Source organism: Grammomys surdaster, unplaced genomic scaffold (assembly GCF_004785775.1).
Source record: "Grammomys surdaster isolate TR1022 unplaced genomic scaffold, NIH_TR_1.0 371, whole genome shotgun sequence".
NCBI classification, from domain to species: domain Eukaryota; kingdom Metazoa; phylum Chordata; class Mammalia; order Rodentia; family Muridae; genus Grammomys; species Grammomys surdaster.
In genome coordinates this window covers 6,950,622-6,968,605 of record NW_021604790.1, presented here as the reverse complement: position 1 = coordinate 6,968,605, position 17,984 = coordinate 6,950,622, and the positions used below count along the sequence as shown (strand labels likewise).

Below are 17,984 nucleotides of genomic sequence, written 5' to 3'. Positions count from 1 at the left end.
TTATTTTTAAGTTATCTTAAACATTCATTTAAAAGACGAATAGTCCACGCCTCTGTGTGATGCTGAGTCAACCAGATTTCATTTGTAAACGGTCTCTGATAGGTTGCTCCTTTTCCCTACAGAGTGGAGAAAGAAAAGGCTCAAGCAGCGGAGCAGCAGACTAAGGTCAGTGGGCAGCAGCAGGTGAAATTTCAGGGGAGGCACTGCACAGCAGGTTGACCTTTTTAGCCAAATTCAGGCCCTCGAAAAGCCCAGGGATTATGTATTCCCATGGGCTATTCAAAGTGTACCTCCTGTTTCATATTGAAAACATCTCATGAGCCTGTAGTTCTGCAAACCGAGCATACGCCAGCAGGATGCTGAGTCCTCCCAATGACTGCTGTTACAGTTCCCTGGGTAGTTTCAAAAGAGAATCTTCTCCTGCTGAGCTCCAGGGCAACCTGTGAAGAAGGAAACTTCGCCAGGTCTCTGAGTTGATTAGAATCAGTGCTCATGAAGTTGTTTGCTGGTTTTTCATCATCCCATATGGTGACCTGTGTCCTGTATCCAAGAATCAGAGGAGGACCTTGCTTCTCCTGAAAGTGTAAATCTAGAGAACATAGCTAAAGTAGTGTGGGGTGTTAAATACACAACTGTTGACAGAGTTACACATTTATGGTTATGAGTATGGGTGTTTTTCCTGCATATGTCTGTGCACAATGGTGCATTCCTGGTACCAGTGATGTCCAGAAGAGGGTGTCAGATGCCTGGAACTAGAGTTACAGATACCTGTACCACTATGCAGGTGCTAGGAACAAGCCCTGGTTCCTTTAAGAGCAGCCCTGTACTGAGCATCTCTCCAGTCCCAGCTGCATATATTTAAGAACATTTATTTTTCAAGGTTTTATAAAGCATGTTTTTCAAACTCTTGACATGTGTTTCAATTTACTATGCATCTGTCTGTTCACTTGAAATTTGGGGAAATAGCACTATTGGGTTATGTGCTGAATTCATCTGTGGAAATGTACAGAAAGACATAAGCATCTGTTTCTATAGCAACTGACTAGTTGTTCTGTCCTTTGCATTTATAGGTGTGTTCTGTCATCTCTGCAACACAACCTAATGTGGCACTTCTTAATTTGTTTTCAAGTAGCTCTTAACATTTCAAATGCATTTTCTCCTAGTGAAATACTTGTAATTATGTGTTCCATTTCTTTGCTTCTATTTTCCTTTGAACTAATTGGATCAGATGATGGTTCTAAGTATGCAGAACAAAGCTGCTTCTCTTTTCAGAAATAAGCATCGATAAGCAATACTTCAAATTCTCTTTAAGTATATGTGCTGTCTGCAAAAGCAATCCAAACAGATGGCTGGGATTGTAGAGGAGAGGCGATGCCCTGGGATTTAGGTTCAGTGGAGTCTGGAACAGGGTCTGAAAGTAGCTCGAGCTCTCCCATACCTCAATGTGTAGCTCATGCTGGCCTCAAACTCATGGTAGTCCTTCTGCCTCTGTCTCCCGTGTACTTCAGTTACAGGCATGAGCTACTATGTTTAGCTGTTGTTTGTGGTTTTGAGACACAGTGTTGCTTTCTATCTCAGGCATCCTCAAATTCAAGGCAACCCTCCTGCCTCACACTTTTGAGTGGATGTAAATAGGCTTAATCACAGTTCCGACATGAACTGCTGTGTCCTTGGGCCTTTGCACAGCTTGCCTGTCTGAGCCTGAGTTTCCTCATGCTGATTGTACAGCCTGTCTGAGCCTGAGTTTCCTCATGCTGATTGTACAGCCTGTCTGAGCCTGGGTTTCTTGTTGTTTAGCATTACAAGGCAGCTGACTGACATGGTGACAAATCCTGCTCTATGAGGTGTCCTGCCCAGGCACACAGTCTTATCTAGTGCTTTATGTGTAGAAGCCGGTGTTAGACCACTGTGGGTAAATTCCAGCCGTCTTTCATTTAAAACATGCAAGTTGTCTTTTGTACCTGTTTTGTTTTGTTTTTTGTTTTGTTTTGTTTTGTTTTGTTTTGTTTTGTTTTGTGAGACAGTGGCTCTTTGCGTAGTCCTGGCTGTCCCAGAACTCTATACATAGAGCTACCCTCAAACTTAGAAAGAACTGTCTCCCTCTGCCTACAGTTTGGCATTAAAGACAGTGCACCATGAGGCCGGACCTGGATTGAGAGTGGATCTTACTCTATAGCTTAGGCTGGTCCCAGAGTTGGGATTACACACGTGTCTACCACACCCAGCTAAACCCTGTGTTTTTATTCATTTTCATTTTTATTTCTGCAGTGCAGAATAATGACTCCAGGGCCTTGTGTATGCCAGGCAAGCACTCTACCAACTGAGTTGAATCTCTAGCAACCCCAGTGTCTGATCATGAGACTTTTCCCTTCTATATAAAGCATTTAAAATACCTTTTAATTACATAGTGCATGAAGTATTCCCAGTACTCAAGAGGCTGAAGCAGAAGGATTGCTCCAAGTTCAAGACCACATGGCATTAGTTCCAGGCCAACTTGGGCTACAGAGTGAGACCCTGACTATAAATAATAGTAACAAAGTCTTAAAACTACTTATAGTTTTCCATTTAGCTTGATGACACATTTGCTGACCTGAATAGTAACAACAAAAACTACCACCACACTGTTTATGGTTGGATCATCTAAGCTAGTACTTTACAGCAGTACTAGCCCACCCTTTCTTCCTGCCCTAACTCTGAGTCATAGATGTCCTGTCTCCAGTAAGATTTCCTGTTCCATTCTCACAATGAACACTGGATATTGTATAGAACATTTTCATCATTTAAATTTCTTATTTATGATCAATTTATAATGATATAGACACTGGGAATAGAGCCTTCATGAAGGATTTGGGGTAAATCCTGACAGGCATGTTTTTCCTTCGGAAGTTCAGCGTCTGGGAGACCCTGCACAGTGGGGTTTTCCATGGGGAACTGGAGCTCACATTTCCTCTCCTTGACTCTCAGAAGCGACTGGAGCAGCAGAAGCCTGCAGTCATCGTGACATCCACCACATCCCCAACAAACAGCACAAGCAGCACCGTCTCTCCAGCTCAGAAGGTGATGGTGGCTCCCTTAAGTGGCTCAGTCACCCCTGGGACAAAGATGGTGCTGGCCACAAAAGTGGGCTCTCCCGCCACAGTCACATTCCAGCAGAACAAGAACTTCCATCAGACTTTTGCCACGTGGGTGAAGCAAGGCCAGTCCAATTCAGGTAGAGCGGGGATGAATGGAACATTGCTTTTATTCTGGGTGGGGAAAAGCATTTCTAACCTTCATTTCCCGTGAGAGTGGTTCTGCCTCTGCCACTGCTTGCGCAGGCAGGCGGGGCCGAACAGTCGTTTGTGGGAGCTGCTCTTTGTGCAGCTCCTCTCTGCAGTCCTCACCTTCAGGATCCACATAGCAAGCGCACTTGGAACAGGAGGAGTGTCTTTATTAAATACAGAATGAGCCGCATTTCGTGCATCGGTGCTCTTCCTAGAAGTCACTTTGCTGCTGGTTATTTAAAATCTAAAGCTTATTAAATGTCTTATACCCCATTAGCCACCAGCACAGCTGCCACCTCTGCTACCACCATTGCCAGCACAGGTCAGACGTTCCAAATTACAGGCAGTCCCGTCACTATGGCAGGAAAAGTAATTACCAAATTGCCTCTTCCTGCAAACAGCAAGATTGTCGCTGTAAATGTGCCGGCAACACAAGGAGGTAAGGGAAGCGACCGCGCAGAGTTTGAGTTCACCTTCGCCAGATCATGCTGTCGCCATCCTCCATCTCCTCTTCACTGGTTTCAGTCGTCAGGTGTCACATTCTGTGTAGCCCACTCTGCAACCCGCCACACGTAGTTCCTCCTCAGACACAAGCAGCACCTAATATCTTTCCTTGAAGTGTAGTGGCTCATGTCTCCTTCCTCTCTCTTTAAGGCGTGGTCCAGGTCCAGCAGAAGGTCCTGGGTATCATTCCATCCACCACAGGTCCAAGCCAGCAAACCTTTACTTCATTCCAGCCTAGGACTGCAACCGTCACAATCAGGCCCAATACCTCAGCCGCCACAGGAGCCACTACCACTTCACAGGTGAGCAGTCTCCATTCACAACAGGATGTCTCATTCCTGTGACCTCCTCCAGAGGCGGTTCAGCTCACCTTCCTTTACTATGAGTTCATATATGAAGAAGTATCAATTTTTTATATTTTTAATGAACCAAAATGATGCATAATGTATTAATTTTGGCATCTGCTTAGTTGCATATTGGTATCGTTCATAAGTAATTTTTATTTGCCAATATTTCCTAGAGAAGACTGTGTGACTTGAGCCAGCACAGGATTGTGCTGTGCTCCCTAACTCTGACACTCTTAGAGCTCCTCCCACCACCAGCGATTCTGTCTCAGCTGTGCTTTTAGCTCATTTGTGTTCTTTCTGACCAAGAAAGAAACATTGAAATATGCTATATGTCAGCCGGTATGTACACGTATTAGATAGAACATTGCTTTGGCACTAGTTTCATGGAAAAAGTTAAAGTCCAAATGTTCTGGCTCTGAAGTAATGTGCTCACTGTTGCTTGGTAAACAATGAAAGGATCCTGGATTTTTGTTTACTTGTCACAGTCTCCAGGTTCTAGGACTCAGCCTCTTAAGTTTCTGTCTTCAAAATTCCACCTTTATACCAACACTGAATGCAATTTCAAATGTAGCAGTGAGTGGGCAGAGGCAAGTGGATCTCTGTGAGTTCCAAGACAGCCATGGCTACAGGAGAGAAACCCTAGAGTTCTAATTTTGAAGCACTTTTAATTCTTTTGTTGGCATTGTTGTTGTTTGTTTTGTTTTGTTTTTGTTTTGAGACAGGGTTTCTCTGTGTAGATCTGGCTGTCCTGGAAAACACTCTGTAGACCAGGCTGGCTTCAGACTCAGAAATCCGCCTGCCTCTGCCTCCCAGCACCGGCATTGAAAGTGAGCTTCACTGCCCCGCTGAAGTGGTTTTAATTCCTTGTCCTTTGTTCATGCGCAGGTGATCACGGGGCCTCAGATCCGCCCTGGCATGACGGTGATTAGAACGCCACTGCAGCAGCCAGCACTGGGCAAGGCAATCATTCGTACACCAGTGATGGTGCAGCCAGGTACTCATGAGCGTGCACGTACGCGCACACACGCACACACGCACGCACACAGGGAAACTGTTTCAGTACTTGGACAACATGGCTAGGAGGCTGTGGCACGCTCTCTGTATTAGAGAATTCCTATTTGAACTAGTGCATGTGCATGGTGAGGGGGAATCACGGATAGATACTGTATGTTCTCTTCCCCGAGAAAGGTAGACAAAGTAAATTCAAGTTTACTTACAAAGTGAGTAAACTCAATCATTATTAAACGTTAGCATAGCATTCAGACGTTAAAGAGAAGAGCAGAGCCTTTGTCATAAAGTAAGTTATAAAGGCAGTGCCAGACCCTGAGTCGATCACAATTCATGTAAAATGGTTCAATCTATCTTATTAAAAGTCAAAGACTGTGACTTGGACCTGGCCTTTGATGGTAGCTCTTTTGCTTTGCATGTGTAAGGCCCTTTGGATCCTGGCACCAGGGGGAAAAACAGTTGAAGATAAAAAGATTGAAGGAAAATCCAAAAACAGACATGGCTTATCAGTGAAGGACACGTGGCTTGAATGTGCAATGTGGTGATATTTCAAAGAGAACGTTCATGTATTGGATTATCTCAGTGATTTTCATGTAGCTGAGCAGAGCCAGACTCTTTTATTAGGTTCATTTCATGTTACATATATGAGTGCTTGAATTGAATGAATGTTTCTGCATCAAGTGCATGGATGGTGCCTACTGAGGTACATCCCTGGAGTTGTGAATAGTTGTGAGCCACCACGGGGGTGCTGGGAAGTGAACTGGGGTCCTCTATAAGAATAACCAGTCCTCTTACTACTCACTAAGCTGTCTTTCCAGCCCTCAGGACCAGTCCCTTCTCTGTTTCTGAAAGGTAGCAGTATCATGGGCTAAGATGATAAATTCCCAAGCTGTAGCACACAAGACATAGTCCTGAGCTCCTGAAGCTCTCCCCATGAGAGTTGTGGCTCATCTGGAGTGAGTGGGTGGAGTGAGAGCAGCAGTGCCCAGTGCTAGCCAGTTCTCCTCTCATCTTGTAAGGCTACACCTTCACAATGTCGTTCCCAAGAAACATACACACAGATGCAGCCAAAGACATTACAGTTGAGAATTTACTTTACGACCAAAAGAACGCCTTTTGCTTCAAGACAGGGTCTCTCTATGTAGCTCCAACTGTCCTAGAACTCACTGTGCTGATCAAGGTGGCCTTGAATTCACAGAGATCTGCCTGCTTCTGTCTCCTGAGTGCTGGGATTATAGGCATGAGCCACACTGTCTGGCCTGGCCTGTTGTTGTTAACTCTTTAGGTCTGTGGTCTGGCTGTGAACTGTGGTCCTATGTTTGAATTACCTTGGTTGATTGACATCCAAATGTTTATTTGAAGATTGAAATGAACTGTATTCATCTGAAGTGTCAAACTGTCTTATGTATGCTAGCAGTGTGTGAGTGACAGGGGTATCTTATTGTTTGTTCAGGTGCACCCCAACAAGTGGTGACTCAAATCATCCGAGGACAGCCTGTTTCCACTGCCATTTCTGCTCCAAATTCGGCTTCTTCAGCACCTGTGCAAAAGGGCTTACCTCCAGGAGCAGCAGCTGGGACCCTGCAGCCTTCAGCCCCACACAGCCCACGTCCTCAGCAAGGGCAGGTGAAGCTCACCATGGCCCAGCTCACTCAGTTAACACAGGGCCATGTAAGTAACGTAGTGATGATCTTGAGAGGTAGCCTTATTTTTACTGAAGTCTATATTTGATCTTAGGTAAAATTTGAAGTATACCTACCTTAAGAAATGTCTGCTTGGGGCTGGGAAGATGGCTCGGAGGTTAATGTATTAGCCGCTCTTGCTGAGAATCCAGGTTGAGTTCCTAGCACCCACAACAACCTGTAACTCCAGTTTCAAGGGATCTGACGCCATTCTGATGACCATGCACACCAGGCATGTGCGTGGAACACAGATGTACATTCAGGCAATGCTCACACATAGCAATAAAAATCTTTTAAAAGTGCAAACAAGGGAAGAGATGGCTGCTCCTGGAGTTGGACTTACTATTGACATCACAGTGTCCAGCTCTGTAGACTCCTTGGGTTAGATGTTGTACCAATGAAAGGGACAAGCCTTTCTGTTACCACAGTGTTGTGAAGTGGGCAGGTTTTATAGGAAAAAAAAAAAAAAAAACAAAGCAAATTTTGAGTGCATCAAACTGGTTGCTTTGTATCATCCCATATTGTTGGCTAGTCTTTTCCTATCCAAACTCAAAGCTCCCCAAAGTCTACGTGGCCCTTGCTGTCTGAGTCATAGGATAGAATGCAGCAGCAGCAGCAGCTCAGAGAAGGTTGAGTGGGAGGATTTGCCTATGTGCTGGGATAAAGTGGGCAAAGTGCTGCCCAAGCATGAGAGCCTGGGGTCCATCCCCACCCCACACACAGTGTCAGCTGTGAGGCTGGGAGATGGCAGGCTGCACACTTCAGAGCACTCAAGTTCAGTTCCCACTGACTCCATCCTCAGGGGCTTGGTAGCTTCTTCTGAACTCTGTGATCACCTCCATCCATGTGCAAAGACACACATATGTGTTCAATTTAAAAGTAAGATAAACGTTTAAAGCAGCTCTTGCAGTACACATGTGTAGTTACTGAGCTCGAGGGAGAGACGGGTGGGTCTTGGGAGCTCACTGTCCAGCCAGTACAGCAGACACACTGAGCTCCATATTCGGCTGACTCTGTATTTTCAGTGATGAGGAGCAAGCTAGAGCGATGGCTCAGGCGTTAGGAGTGCTTACTGCTCCAATAGAGGACACAGGCTCATTTCCAGCTTCCATGTGGTGACTCACAGATGTAGGAGATGGATCCAGCACCCTCTTTTGCTTTCCAAGTACTCTTGCACTTACATGGTGCTCATATACTCAAGCAAGCTGACATACATGGAAATAATACATAAATGTTAAAAAAAAAAAAAAAAGGTGGTGAAAGGAAGACGCCCGTGGTCATCCGCTAACCTTCATGTGTGCACATGAGCAAGCACATACACCATATGCACACATGCTAAAAACAAACCAAGAAAACATCAGACTGGAGCTACAGCATGGCTGCTGGAGTGCTTACGTACCTCCACAAAGCTCTGGGTTGGATCTGTATCACTGCATAAATCATGTGGCCGGCGTGTGCCCATAATCCTAGCACTTGGGAAGTAGAAACACAGCAAATTCCAGGCCAGGCCCTTTCCCAAGAAGGACAAAACACAACAAAAGCTCACTGCAGTGCTTCTAAGCTTTACTAATAGTCATCCTTCCTTTCTGTAAGTAGGCACATGTGTTACACCTTGCAAACTACTGAGGAAAGACTAGTGTTTCGGTCAGGTATACCAGCCTGCTTAGCCACACACCAGATAACAAACTTGGAGCAATGCCCTGTGCCTCATTCTGATGATAAAGTCGATGTTCTTTTTTTTTTTTAATAAATGTTAAAAAAGATTTATTTACTGATTTTTATGTATATTGAGTACACTGACGTTGTCTTCAGACACACCAGAAGAGAGCATCAGATCTCATTACAGATGGTTGTGAGCCACCATGTGGGTGCTAGGAATTGAACTTAGGACCTCTGAAAGAGCAGCCAGTGCTCTTAACCACTGAGACGTCTCTCCAGCCCAAATTCAATTTTTTTTCTCTTTTTTTTGTTACTGTATTTTAAGACAAGATTTCATATATCCTGAGATAGAGCTGTGTACCTGAGGGTTAGAGGTGTTTGCCAGTATACCCAGTTTATAAGATGCTGTGGGTTGGAACCAAGGCTGTGCCTGCTAGGCAGACTCTCCAAGTTGAAATCTGTCCCCATCCATCAGTTCATGTGTTCATTCCTTTCTCCTTTCTTTCAGTCATTTAGTTTTCTTATCTTGTTTTTTTGTGGTGGGACTCTCACCTGGTCACCCAAGCTGCCCTCGAATTCCCCATCCTCCAGCCTACACCGCCCAGGTCTGAGATTGCAGAGACTGTGGGCCCACTCACCTGGTCACCCGAATTCCCCGTCCTCCAGCCTACGCCACTGAGGTCTGGGATTGCAGAGACTGTGGGCCCACTCCTCACTTTGTTTTTTCTCTCCTTTTTGTCTCTTGAGATGGGGTCTCTCTGTGTTGCCCTGGACCTTGCTGTATAAAGCAGGCTATTCTTGAATGCCCAGCGATCTGCCTGCCTCTGCCTCCTAACGCATGTGCCACCTCTCCCAACTACTTTCTTTTTTCTTAACCTTTCTTTCTCTTTCTTCCCTCCCTTCTGCTGGGATCAAAACAAAAGTCTTGCAGGTTCTAAACAAGCTTTCCCTGCTGGGCTACCCAGCCCCATAACTTTGTTTAAATACACAGAAACTCAAAAGCTACACAGTAATGCAGAGACAGTCTCCAGAAGAGTTGGCTAACCGAGAGCAATAGCACCATCTCTCAAACAAGATGGTAGGCAAGGCCTGGAACCTGAGGTTCTCACCTGAATTCCATGTGTAGGTAACCCCCTCCTTCAGATACATACACATCAGATACATTTTTAAATTAGTACATATCAACAAGAGATAAGTCCAGGGCTGGGAAGATATATAGCTCAGTGGTGGAGAATTTGCCAAGCACGTGTGAGGCCATTTGTTCAGTTTCTAGCAAACTGTACATATAAACCATGCATCCATGAGAAGGAAGAAGCCAAGGGCAAAAAGATCAACTGAGCTTGGAGAAGAAGGAAGAAATTTAAGTGTTCAAAACTCAGAAAATCCCACTGGACCTTGAAGGAAATCTGTATTATAGCCATCTACCTAAGAGATTGGTCTAAACTCAATGTTTATCAAAAAGAAGAATTACCAGGGGGACTCGGGGAGGCTGTTGCACATCTACCAATGTGTAACCATGGTAAGCCATTTCTAGCAACCTTGATGCTGAGTAGGATTAAAAGTGTCCGTGCTTGAGGGATTGGAGTGTCTCTTATTGGTGTGAGTGACAGTGTGCACTGGTACAGATACTCACAGCAGTATGGTTTATAAGAATCGGTAACTTAGAGCAACCGAATGGTTGTGTGGTGATTGCTATAGAATGGAAATGAGCTAACCACAGCTTTATACAAGTGGCTCAAAAAGAAAACGTTGCAGTCAGAATTTTTCTCTTTTTCTTTTTTTCTTTCTTCTTTTTTATTTTATGTATATGAGTACACTGTTGCTGTCTTCAGACACACCAGAAGAGGGCATTAGATCCCATTACAGATGGTTGTGAGAGCCACCCTGTGGTTGTGGGGAATTGAACTCAGGACCTCTGGAAGATCACCCGGTGCTCTTAACCACTAAGCCATCTCTCCATCCCCACAGTTGTGATTTTAAAACAAGTACATACAATATGGTTGCATGTGTGTAGGCTTCATGAACTAGCAAAACAAAGCATGCCTTTGAATAGGGTACAAGACTGCCTCATTTTACCCAAAGGGGCTGTTCCCATTGTATTTTAAATGAATGTTGCTCTTCTTAAGGTTTCTTATTTCTTGGTGAAGAAGTATTTCATTTGTATATGTGTGCATGCCTGGTGCTGATGGATGCTAGGAAGGGACATGAGATCACCCAGGACTGGAGTCTCAAACAACTGTGAGCCAAACTGAGCTAACTCTCTAGCCCATGCATGGTGCTTCTGTTGTGGGGACGCTCAGTGGTCATATAAAGATAAAGCCCTAGGTAGTGATTGTCTAAAGAGGCACGATGTTTAAACCGGAAGGACAGCACTTTCCTCTAGGGAAAAGAACTGTAGCCAGAGCTAGCACGTTCTTGGGCACAGATGGTCATCACAGCATTGTTTTGTAACTATTACTTAAATCTGGCATTTGTATAGTTTTGGTCATACACGGAATGTGTGGTTCTTAGGGAAAAAAAAATGCTGTAGGAAAGAAGCCTGAGCTTATGGAGCCGAGCCGAGTGCAGACTTCCTAGCATGGAGAGCTGTCTGTGCTTCCTAACCCTGTGCTTGCGGCAGTCAAGCTTGCTTGACCAATAGGTTTTAAACACCAGTGCCTGTACATGTAGAATCCTGGGTTTCTGGTTCCCATTTTCATAAGTCCTGGACCTTAATGGGTCCGCTGACTTTTCTGTTACCACATTCTGTTTCTGAACCATGAAGAAACAGATACAGCAGGTGGTAGCGTGCCTTCCCAGTGAAAAGCCCTGGATTCAGCCATTTTGGAACACTTAACAGAGTGCATGGGAAGTCTGACATGTTCATATTGTACAAGAACAAACGCAAACCCCAGAACACCTGCTTCCTATTCTCAGCACCTTTTTGTTTTTTTTTTTTTTTTGGTTTTTCGAGACAGGGTTTCTCTGTGTAGCCCGGGGTGTCCTGGAACTCACTCTGTAGACCAGGCTGGCCTCGAACTCAGAAATCCTCCTGCCTCTGCCTCCCAAGTGCTGGGATTAAAGGCGTGCGCCACCATATTCTCAGCACCTTTAAGCAAGGGACTTTTTCTTGCTTTTTCTTTTTGTGGCTCTGAGGATTGAGTTTAGGGCCCTGAGAATTGCAGACTGGCTCTCTGCTGCAGAGACACTGTTCCAGCCCTTGGTTTTTCAAGGCAGGGGGTTAATATGTGGGCCACCATACCTCCATGCGCCTTGCTGCTTCTAAGTCATTGAGAAGAACGATTAGAGGATGTGGTAAGATTTGCTCTGCTAAGACTCCCTTTGTGAGACTGGGATGAGGCTACATGTAAAGATGTTTGAAAAGTATAGAATAACTTGAATAAAAGTGGTTTAAAGTAATAGTCGGGTGTAATGCCTCAAGTCATGGTGGGCTCCAGGTTATCCTGGACACCAGTGAGAGCCAAACTCACAAAATTTAGTTAATTAGTTAATTGACTGATTGAAATTAGAGTTTTGACCTGAACATGATAGATCTAACCTATATTCCTGAACTTGGGAGGTAGGAGTGAGTTTTTTCCCCTGGGTTTTTTTCAGGTAAGGATAAATTATTTCATTCAACCGCTTTACAGATTTGTGATTTGAACACCGCATATCCCATGTTGTCTGCTTCTCCCACAGGGCGGAAACCAAGGTTTAACAGTGGTGATTCAAGGGCAAGGGCAGACCACTGGGCAGCTGCAGCTGATTCCTCAGGGGATGACGGTCCTCCCAGGCCCAGGGCAGCAGCTCATGCAAGCTGCCATGCCGAACGGCACTGTTCAGCGCTTCCTCTTTACCCCGCTCTCAACATCAGCCACAGCCAGCAGCAGCAGCACCACTAATACCACAGCAGCAGGTAGAAATGCTGGTCACCACTTGTTGCTGGGTTCACAGGTCGCACAGGGCCCGGTGCTCTGCCTCCAGCCAGTATAACAGCTGAATAGTCAGCCTCTGTGCTTCATCCTTGTTTCTAGACTCATTTCCCAATGAAAGCAAAACAAAAATAATCAAGAGGTGGGAGGAGGAGGATAATGGATGCCATGGGCCCTGTGCCTGCACTCCTGCTCCAGGCTTGGTGGGGCCCTGGAGAGGAGGACTCCATAGGAAGGCCTGTGCTTGAGAGCTGCAGGCCCAGACCTCTTTGTCACCCTCCTACAAGCTCTCAGTGCCTGTTATTGTGCCCTAGCAGAAGAGTGACACTTGACAGGGGCTTCAGAGTGCCCAACGGACACACATGCTGGGAATGGCCCCAGCTGAGGAGTTGACAAATCAGAGTGCACCTGAGTGCAAGGCTTATATCTTCTCTACTGAAATGCGGTCTTCCAGCTTCAAGAAGTTCTCTTGAGAGGCTTCTTGTACCATAGTCTCCCATTTTCACATCCAGAAACAATTTTGTCTTTTCTTTTTACAGGCTCAGGGGAACAAAAACAGAGTAAATTATCACCCCAGACCCAGGTACAACCAGCCACAACCCTGGCACCAACCCAGTCATCAAGTGTGAATCCTGCAGAAGCCCAGCCACAGCCTGCTCAGCCTGCAGCACAACCTCAGCCCCAGCCCCAGCCCCCAGCTCAGCCTGAAGTCCAGACCCAGCCAGCTGTCTCGTCCCATGTCCCTTCTGAAACGCAGCCCTCCCAAGCACAGTCATCTAAACCCCTGGTTGCAACACAGTGTCAGCCTCAGAGCAGTGTACAAGGACAGTCTCCTGTTCGTGTCCAGAGCCCACCACTGACTCGAATACGTCCATCAACGCCATCCCAAGTGACTCCTGGACAGCAACCCCAGGTTCAAACTACAGCCTCACAGCCGATTCCAATTCCGCCCCCCACATCTCTGCAGTCACCTTCCCAAGGCCAGCCACAGTCACAGCCCCAGGTACAGTCTTCAACTCAAACTCTTTCATCAGGACAGACATTAAATCAAGTTACTGTCCCATCCCCATCCCGTCCTCAGCCACAACCACAGCAGCCACAGCCCCAAGTCATTGCTGTGCCTCAGCTCCAGCAAGTCCAGGCTCTCCCTCAGATCCAGTCACAGGTTGTGGCTCAGATACAGGTTCAGCAAGGTGGTGTGCCCCAGCAACTCAAACTGCAGTTGCCCATTCAAGTACAGCCAAACAGTGCTGCGCAGACTCAGCAGACTCAGAGTGTGGTCACAGTGCAGGCAGCCAGTGTGCAAGAGCAGTTGCACAGGGTTCAGCAACTCAGGGATCAGCAGCAAAAGAAGAAGCAGCAGATAGAAATTGAGCGTGAACACACCCTCCAAGCTTCTAACCAAAGTGAAATCATTCAGAAACAGGTAAAGTTATAAGTCAAGCAGCATGTTGAGTAGCGTGGATTACTGTGCTGTGCACTACACTTAGTGATTGGGTTGGGTTAGCTTTCCTAAATGAGACAGTGTCCCTGGCGGGTAACCTTAGAAGAGCAGAAACACTGCTTGCCAATTCTGGCTTGGGACTCCTTATTGGACATGTAGCATCAGTGCTTACTAGAAACCACGTGTCTCTGATAGAAAACTGAGTGCTTAGGCCACTGTCACAGTGTAGTGATTGATTTGAAGTCATTTGATTTGCAAGTGTCGTTCCTTTGTTCCTTCATTTGCCTATCGACTAAGCAAATTGTGGACAGACGTTTCATTTGCATTACTTACCACACCTTTGTAAAAATGTCTTAAATCCAGGTGTTTGTCCACAGTAAGGTGGTATTGTGTAGCAGGGGTATCCTGGAGTGGTGTCTGGGTGCTGTAAGTCACTTCAGACGGCCAAAGTCTGCCAAAAGGAAGCTGGTGACCTGCAGTCTTGCTGGGGACAATCCTGTCAGCAGCCATGTGCCCTGGTCAGCACTAGGCAAGAGGTCTTATCTTACTGAGCACTGAAGCATTATTTGCTCCCTGAGCTGTATCTGTGTTAAAACTCATCTCTTTCCAGCCACGTGGGATTATTAGGACTAGATTCTGCTATGTATGTTTTTGTGAAGATGTAAGTTAATATTTCTATGAACTTAAGTCCCCTGACATGTTCAAATCCCAGCTCTTGTATTATTTGTGCTGTAACCCAGGATACTTCTCTTCCAGACCTCTGTATGGGGCAGGGTACCCTTCGAAGTCTATACTTGGTGCTACCACAGTGGGTAAAGGCCTACAGAGCAGAGAGTTGGTTGAAATCTGGGGCTGTATTATTTACCATTTAATCTCAGACAACTTGGTTGATTTCTTTGTGTCTCGGTGTTTATTTGAAAAACCATCCCTATATTCCAGTTGTTAGCATAGAGAATAAGCAATGTCAAGGTTGGCTTAATTCAGTATTTGGTGCATGGTAAGACCCTGGGGCCACCTCGCAGCTTTTATTCTGGTTGTACAAGTTAGCCATCTCTCACCAGTTCAAACACCAATGTGTGTTGTTACTTCTTGCTGTGTGCTAACTTTACTGTGTCTGTTATAAAATGTGCATTTATGGATTTGTTCTGTTCTCAAGGTGGTGATGAAGCATAATGCTGTAATAGAACATTTAAAACAGAAAAAGACCATGACTCCAGCTGAAAGAGAGGAAAATCAAAGGTAGGAGAGGCCCAGGCCCACTTGAGAGTCTGTACAGTTCGGATTTGCTTTGGTCTTACGCAAGTTTAATGCCAGGAGTGGCTCCTGGTGCCTTGCTCCTTGAAATTCTGCACTCACTTTGCACATCATCTAGGGATGTAGACAAATCGTGCCTTACTTTTCAGGGCGAATAGACAGCGTTACAGAGGTTGTGTGTTTTTCTCTAGAATGATTGTCTGTAACCAGGTGATGAAGTATATTCTGGATAAGATAGATAAAGAAGAAAAACAGGCGGCCAAGAAACGAAAGCGGGAGGAGAGTGTGGAGCAGAAGCGGAGCAAACAGAATGCCAGCAAGCTCTCTGCTCTGCTGTTCAAACACAAGGAGCAGCTCAAAGCCGAGATCCTGAAAAAGAGAGCGCTCCTGGACAAAGAGCTGCAGATCCAAGTGCAGGTGGGCCCAGAACCTTCTTCCTCCTGTCATTGCTTAAGCTTGAACTCCCAGCTCGCTCTCTAGAGTTGACATTTGTGCTTTTAGCTTGGAGAGGAAAGGACGTGCATGGCTTTTGAGTCAGGCAGCTCTTTCTGTCTTCCTGTGTCCAGTGCAGAGGCCTGAGCTGTCTTACTGTTCTGAGTGAAGAAGGCTCTATATGAATGTAGGAAAACAAGCACCCACTTATAAAGACAATTTTCCTAACCGGAAAGTGATCCACTAGGCACTGCTAATCCATTCATGCACATTAACACAGCTTTCTGAAAAAGGAAGTGGGGTGTTGGAAGCATCCCATAGGATGTCTTTGTACAGTTTAAGAGAATACCCATCAGACCAACAAACAACATTACATAACCTGGAAGCTTGGAGGTCTTCCCACAGAAAACAACCAGACAGGGCCAGCACCCAGGTGTTTCACTGGAGGTAGAAACACAAACTGCAAGAAAGAAGACAGGATTATTATGTGTGATCCACTTGTTACATTGACATCCCCAGGGTTACTTTATTAAAATTTGTAACAGAATTAAGGTTGCCAGCAATCAGTATTAGCATGGAGAGTACATCTGTCACAGTAGCCTGTGTAGAGAATCAGCAGAATCAGAAAATGTGTAAGTGCAGCGAGGGCTATTTACAGAGAGTCAAACATTTACATCACAGCCTCACATATGGCATTAAGAGGCTGTTCAGGGCCAGGGCAGTGCTGGTGCACACTTTTAACCCCAGCACTCAAGGGCAAAGGCACTCAGATCTCCCAGTTCAAGGACAGCCTGGTCTACATAGTGAGATCACATCTCAAAAAAAAAACAAAACATACAGTTCAAATATGTTAAAATTTTAAATGCAAAACAGAAAACACAAAAATATTGAGGAAAAAAACCCACAATTGCTGTTTTTGAAATGTTGGAGGGTAGTTCTTAGAATGGTTTGTCCTTTCTTTCCTTTTATCTTTTTATAAATATCTACAGAAAACTGCCTTTGTATTATTTCAAGCGGGGTCTCTGTTTAGCCTAGGACTGGCCTCAAATTCCTTGGTCTTCTACTTCAGCCCCTTGAATGCTGGGGTTGCAGGCCGGCTACCACACCGGGGCAGGCTGTCCTTGAGAATCTGTAAAACTCCTGCCCTGCGGGTGCAAGGATTCCATCTATCCAGTGAGCCCTACTGCTGGGGGAAGCTGTATTCTACCACTGTTCTGAAGGTAGCCTCAGCCTGTTAACAGGCCGCCTTAAATGGTATGGCAGTCATAGTGCTGTCATCTTCATGAGACAAGATGGATTAGCCTTTTAAAAGAGTAGTGCTAGCTCAGTACAGCCCTGAGATCAGTCAGAGTAGGTTGGTATGTTTGTTTTGGGAGAAGGAGCCTACTTTAGTTAAGTTTATGGAGGCAGAGAAGTAACGCAGCCATAACTGAAACAGGTAGTTAGCCACATTGTCCTTGCATACTCGGGGAGCGCATGTTCACTTGGCATCTTTCTCCTGATTTCCCTTTGGGTTTTTTGAGACAGGGTTTCACTATGTAGTCCTGGCTGTAATGGAACTCTGTGTGGACCAGGCTGGCCTCGAACTCAGAAGAGATTCATACTGAGCCAACAATCCTTTTGTGTTTGTTTGTTTGTTTGTTTGATTGGTTAGTTGAGTTGGGTTGGTTTGGAGACAGGTCTCACCTCTGATTGTCTTGGAACTCAGTGGTTCTCATCCTTCCCAAGGCTGTGACCCTTTAATACAGTTCCTCAGTTTGTGGTAACCTCTAACTATAATATTATTTTTGTTGCTACTTCATAGCTATAATCTTACTACTGTTGTGAATCATAATGTAAATATCTGATATTTGACTGCCGTGACAAGGGGTTGCAGCCCACAGGTTGAGGATTATTGTACTCTGTAGACCAGGCTGGCAGTGAACTCACAGGGATCCTCCTACCTCTGCCTCCCAAGGGCTGGATTAAAGGTGTGTGCCACTACACCTGGCTTCTTTTGGTTATTTTAAGGGAAAATATAGTTAACTGTACTCTAGAAAGTGTGTGTGTGTGTGTGTGTGTGTTTGTGTGTTTGTGTGTGTGTTAGTGTGTTAGAGAGTGAAGAGAGTGTGTGTGTGAGTGTGTGTCCATGTCCATCCAGGGTAGATAGACCCTGGTGGTTCTGTCTCTGCCTTTCCTCTCTGATTAGCTGCTACGCCTGCCTTTTTGTGTATTCTGGACATGAACTCAGGCTTGTGTCACAAGCACTTGTACTCATGGAACCATCTCACCAGCCCAGGATTTCAGTTTGTAGCCAAAGCTGTATAGAGAAAATAGTATCTTTTGGATTGGTTGCTTGTTGGGGGTGGGGAGTTGTTCTGAGATAGGGTCTTAAGTAGGCTAGGCTAGCCTAAAACTCATTCCTCCTGTTCCCATCTCCTGAGTGCTGGGACTGCCAACCCAGTTAGAAAATAATATATTTTGTTGTATGGGTCTCCTAT

At 45.4% G+C, this 17,984-nt stretch overlaps 1 protein-coding gene across 13 annotated transcripts in view; it reads left to right on the top strand.

Annotated features, from left to right (window-relative positions):
• Bptf (bromodomain PHD finger transcription factor) overlaps positions 1–17,984 on the top strand; it is a 99,565-nt gene that overhangs the window by 67,193 nt on the left and 14,388 nt on the right. For 7 of the 13 annotated variants that reach the window (XM_028780658.1, XM_028780655.1, XM_028780650.1 and 4 more), the window contains 10 exons: positions 123–165; positions 2,965–3,211; positions 3,541–3,702; positions 3,918–4,069; positions 5,000–5,108; positions 6,576–6,793; positions 12,142–12,358; positions 12,914–13,800; positions 14,975–15,057; positions 15,264–15,489. In XM_028780658.1, the coding sequence (XP_028636491.1) occupies positions 123–165; positions 2,965–3,211; positions 3,541–3,702; positions 3,918–4,069; positions 5,000–5,108; positions 6,576–6,793; positions 12,142–12,358; positions 12,914–13,800; positions 14,975–15,057; positions 15,264–15,489 (2,344 nt within the window). The remainder of the gene's footprint in view (positions 1–122; positions 166–2,964; positions 3,212–3,540; positions 3,703–3,917; positions 4,070–4,999; positions 5,109–6,575; positions 6,794–12,141; positions 12,359–12,913; positions 13,801–14,974; positions 15,058–15,263; positions 15,490–17,984) is intronic. The other 6 variants (XM_028780660.1, XM_028780657.1, XM_028780653.1 and 3 more) reach the window with 3 other exon arrangements.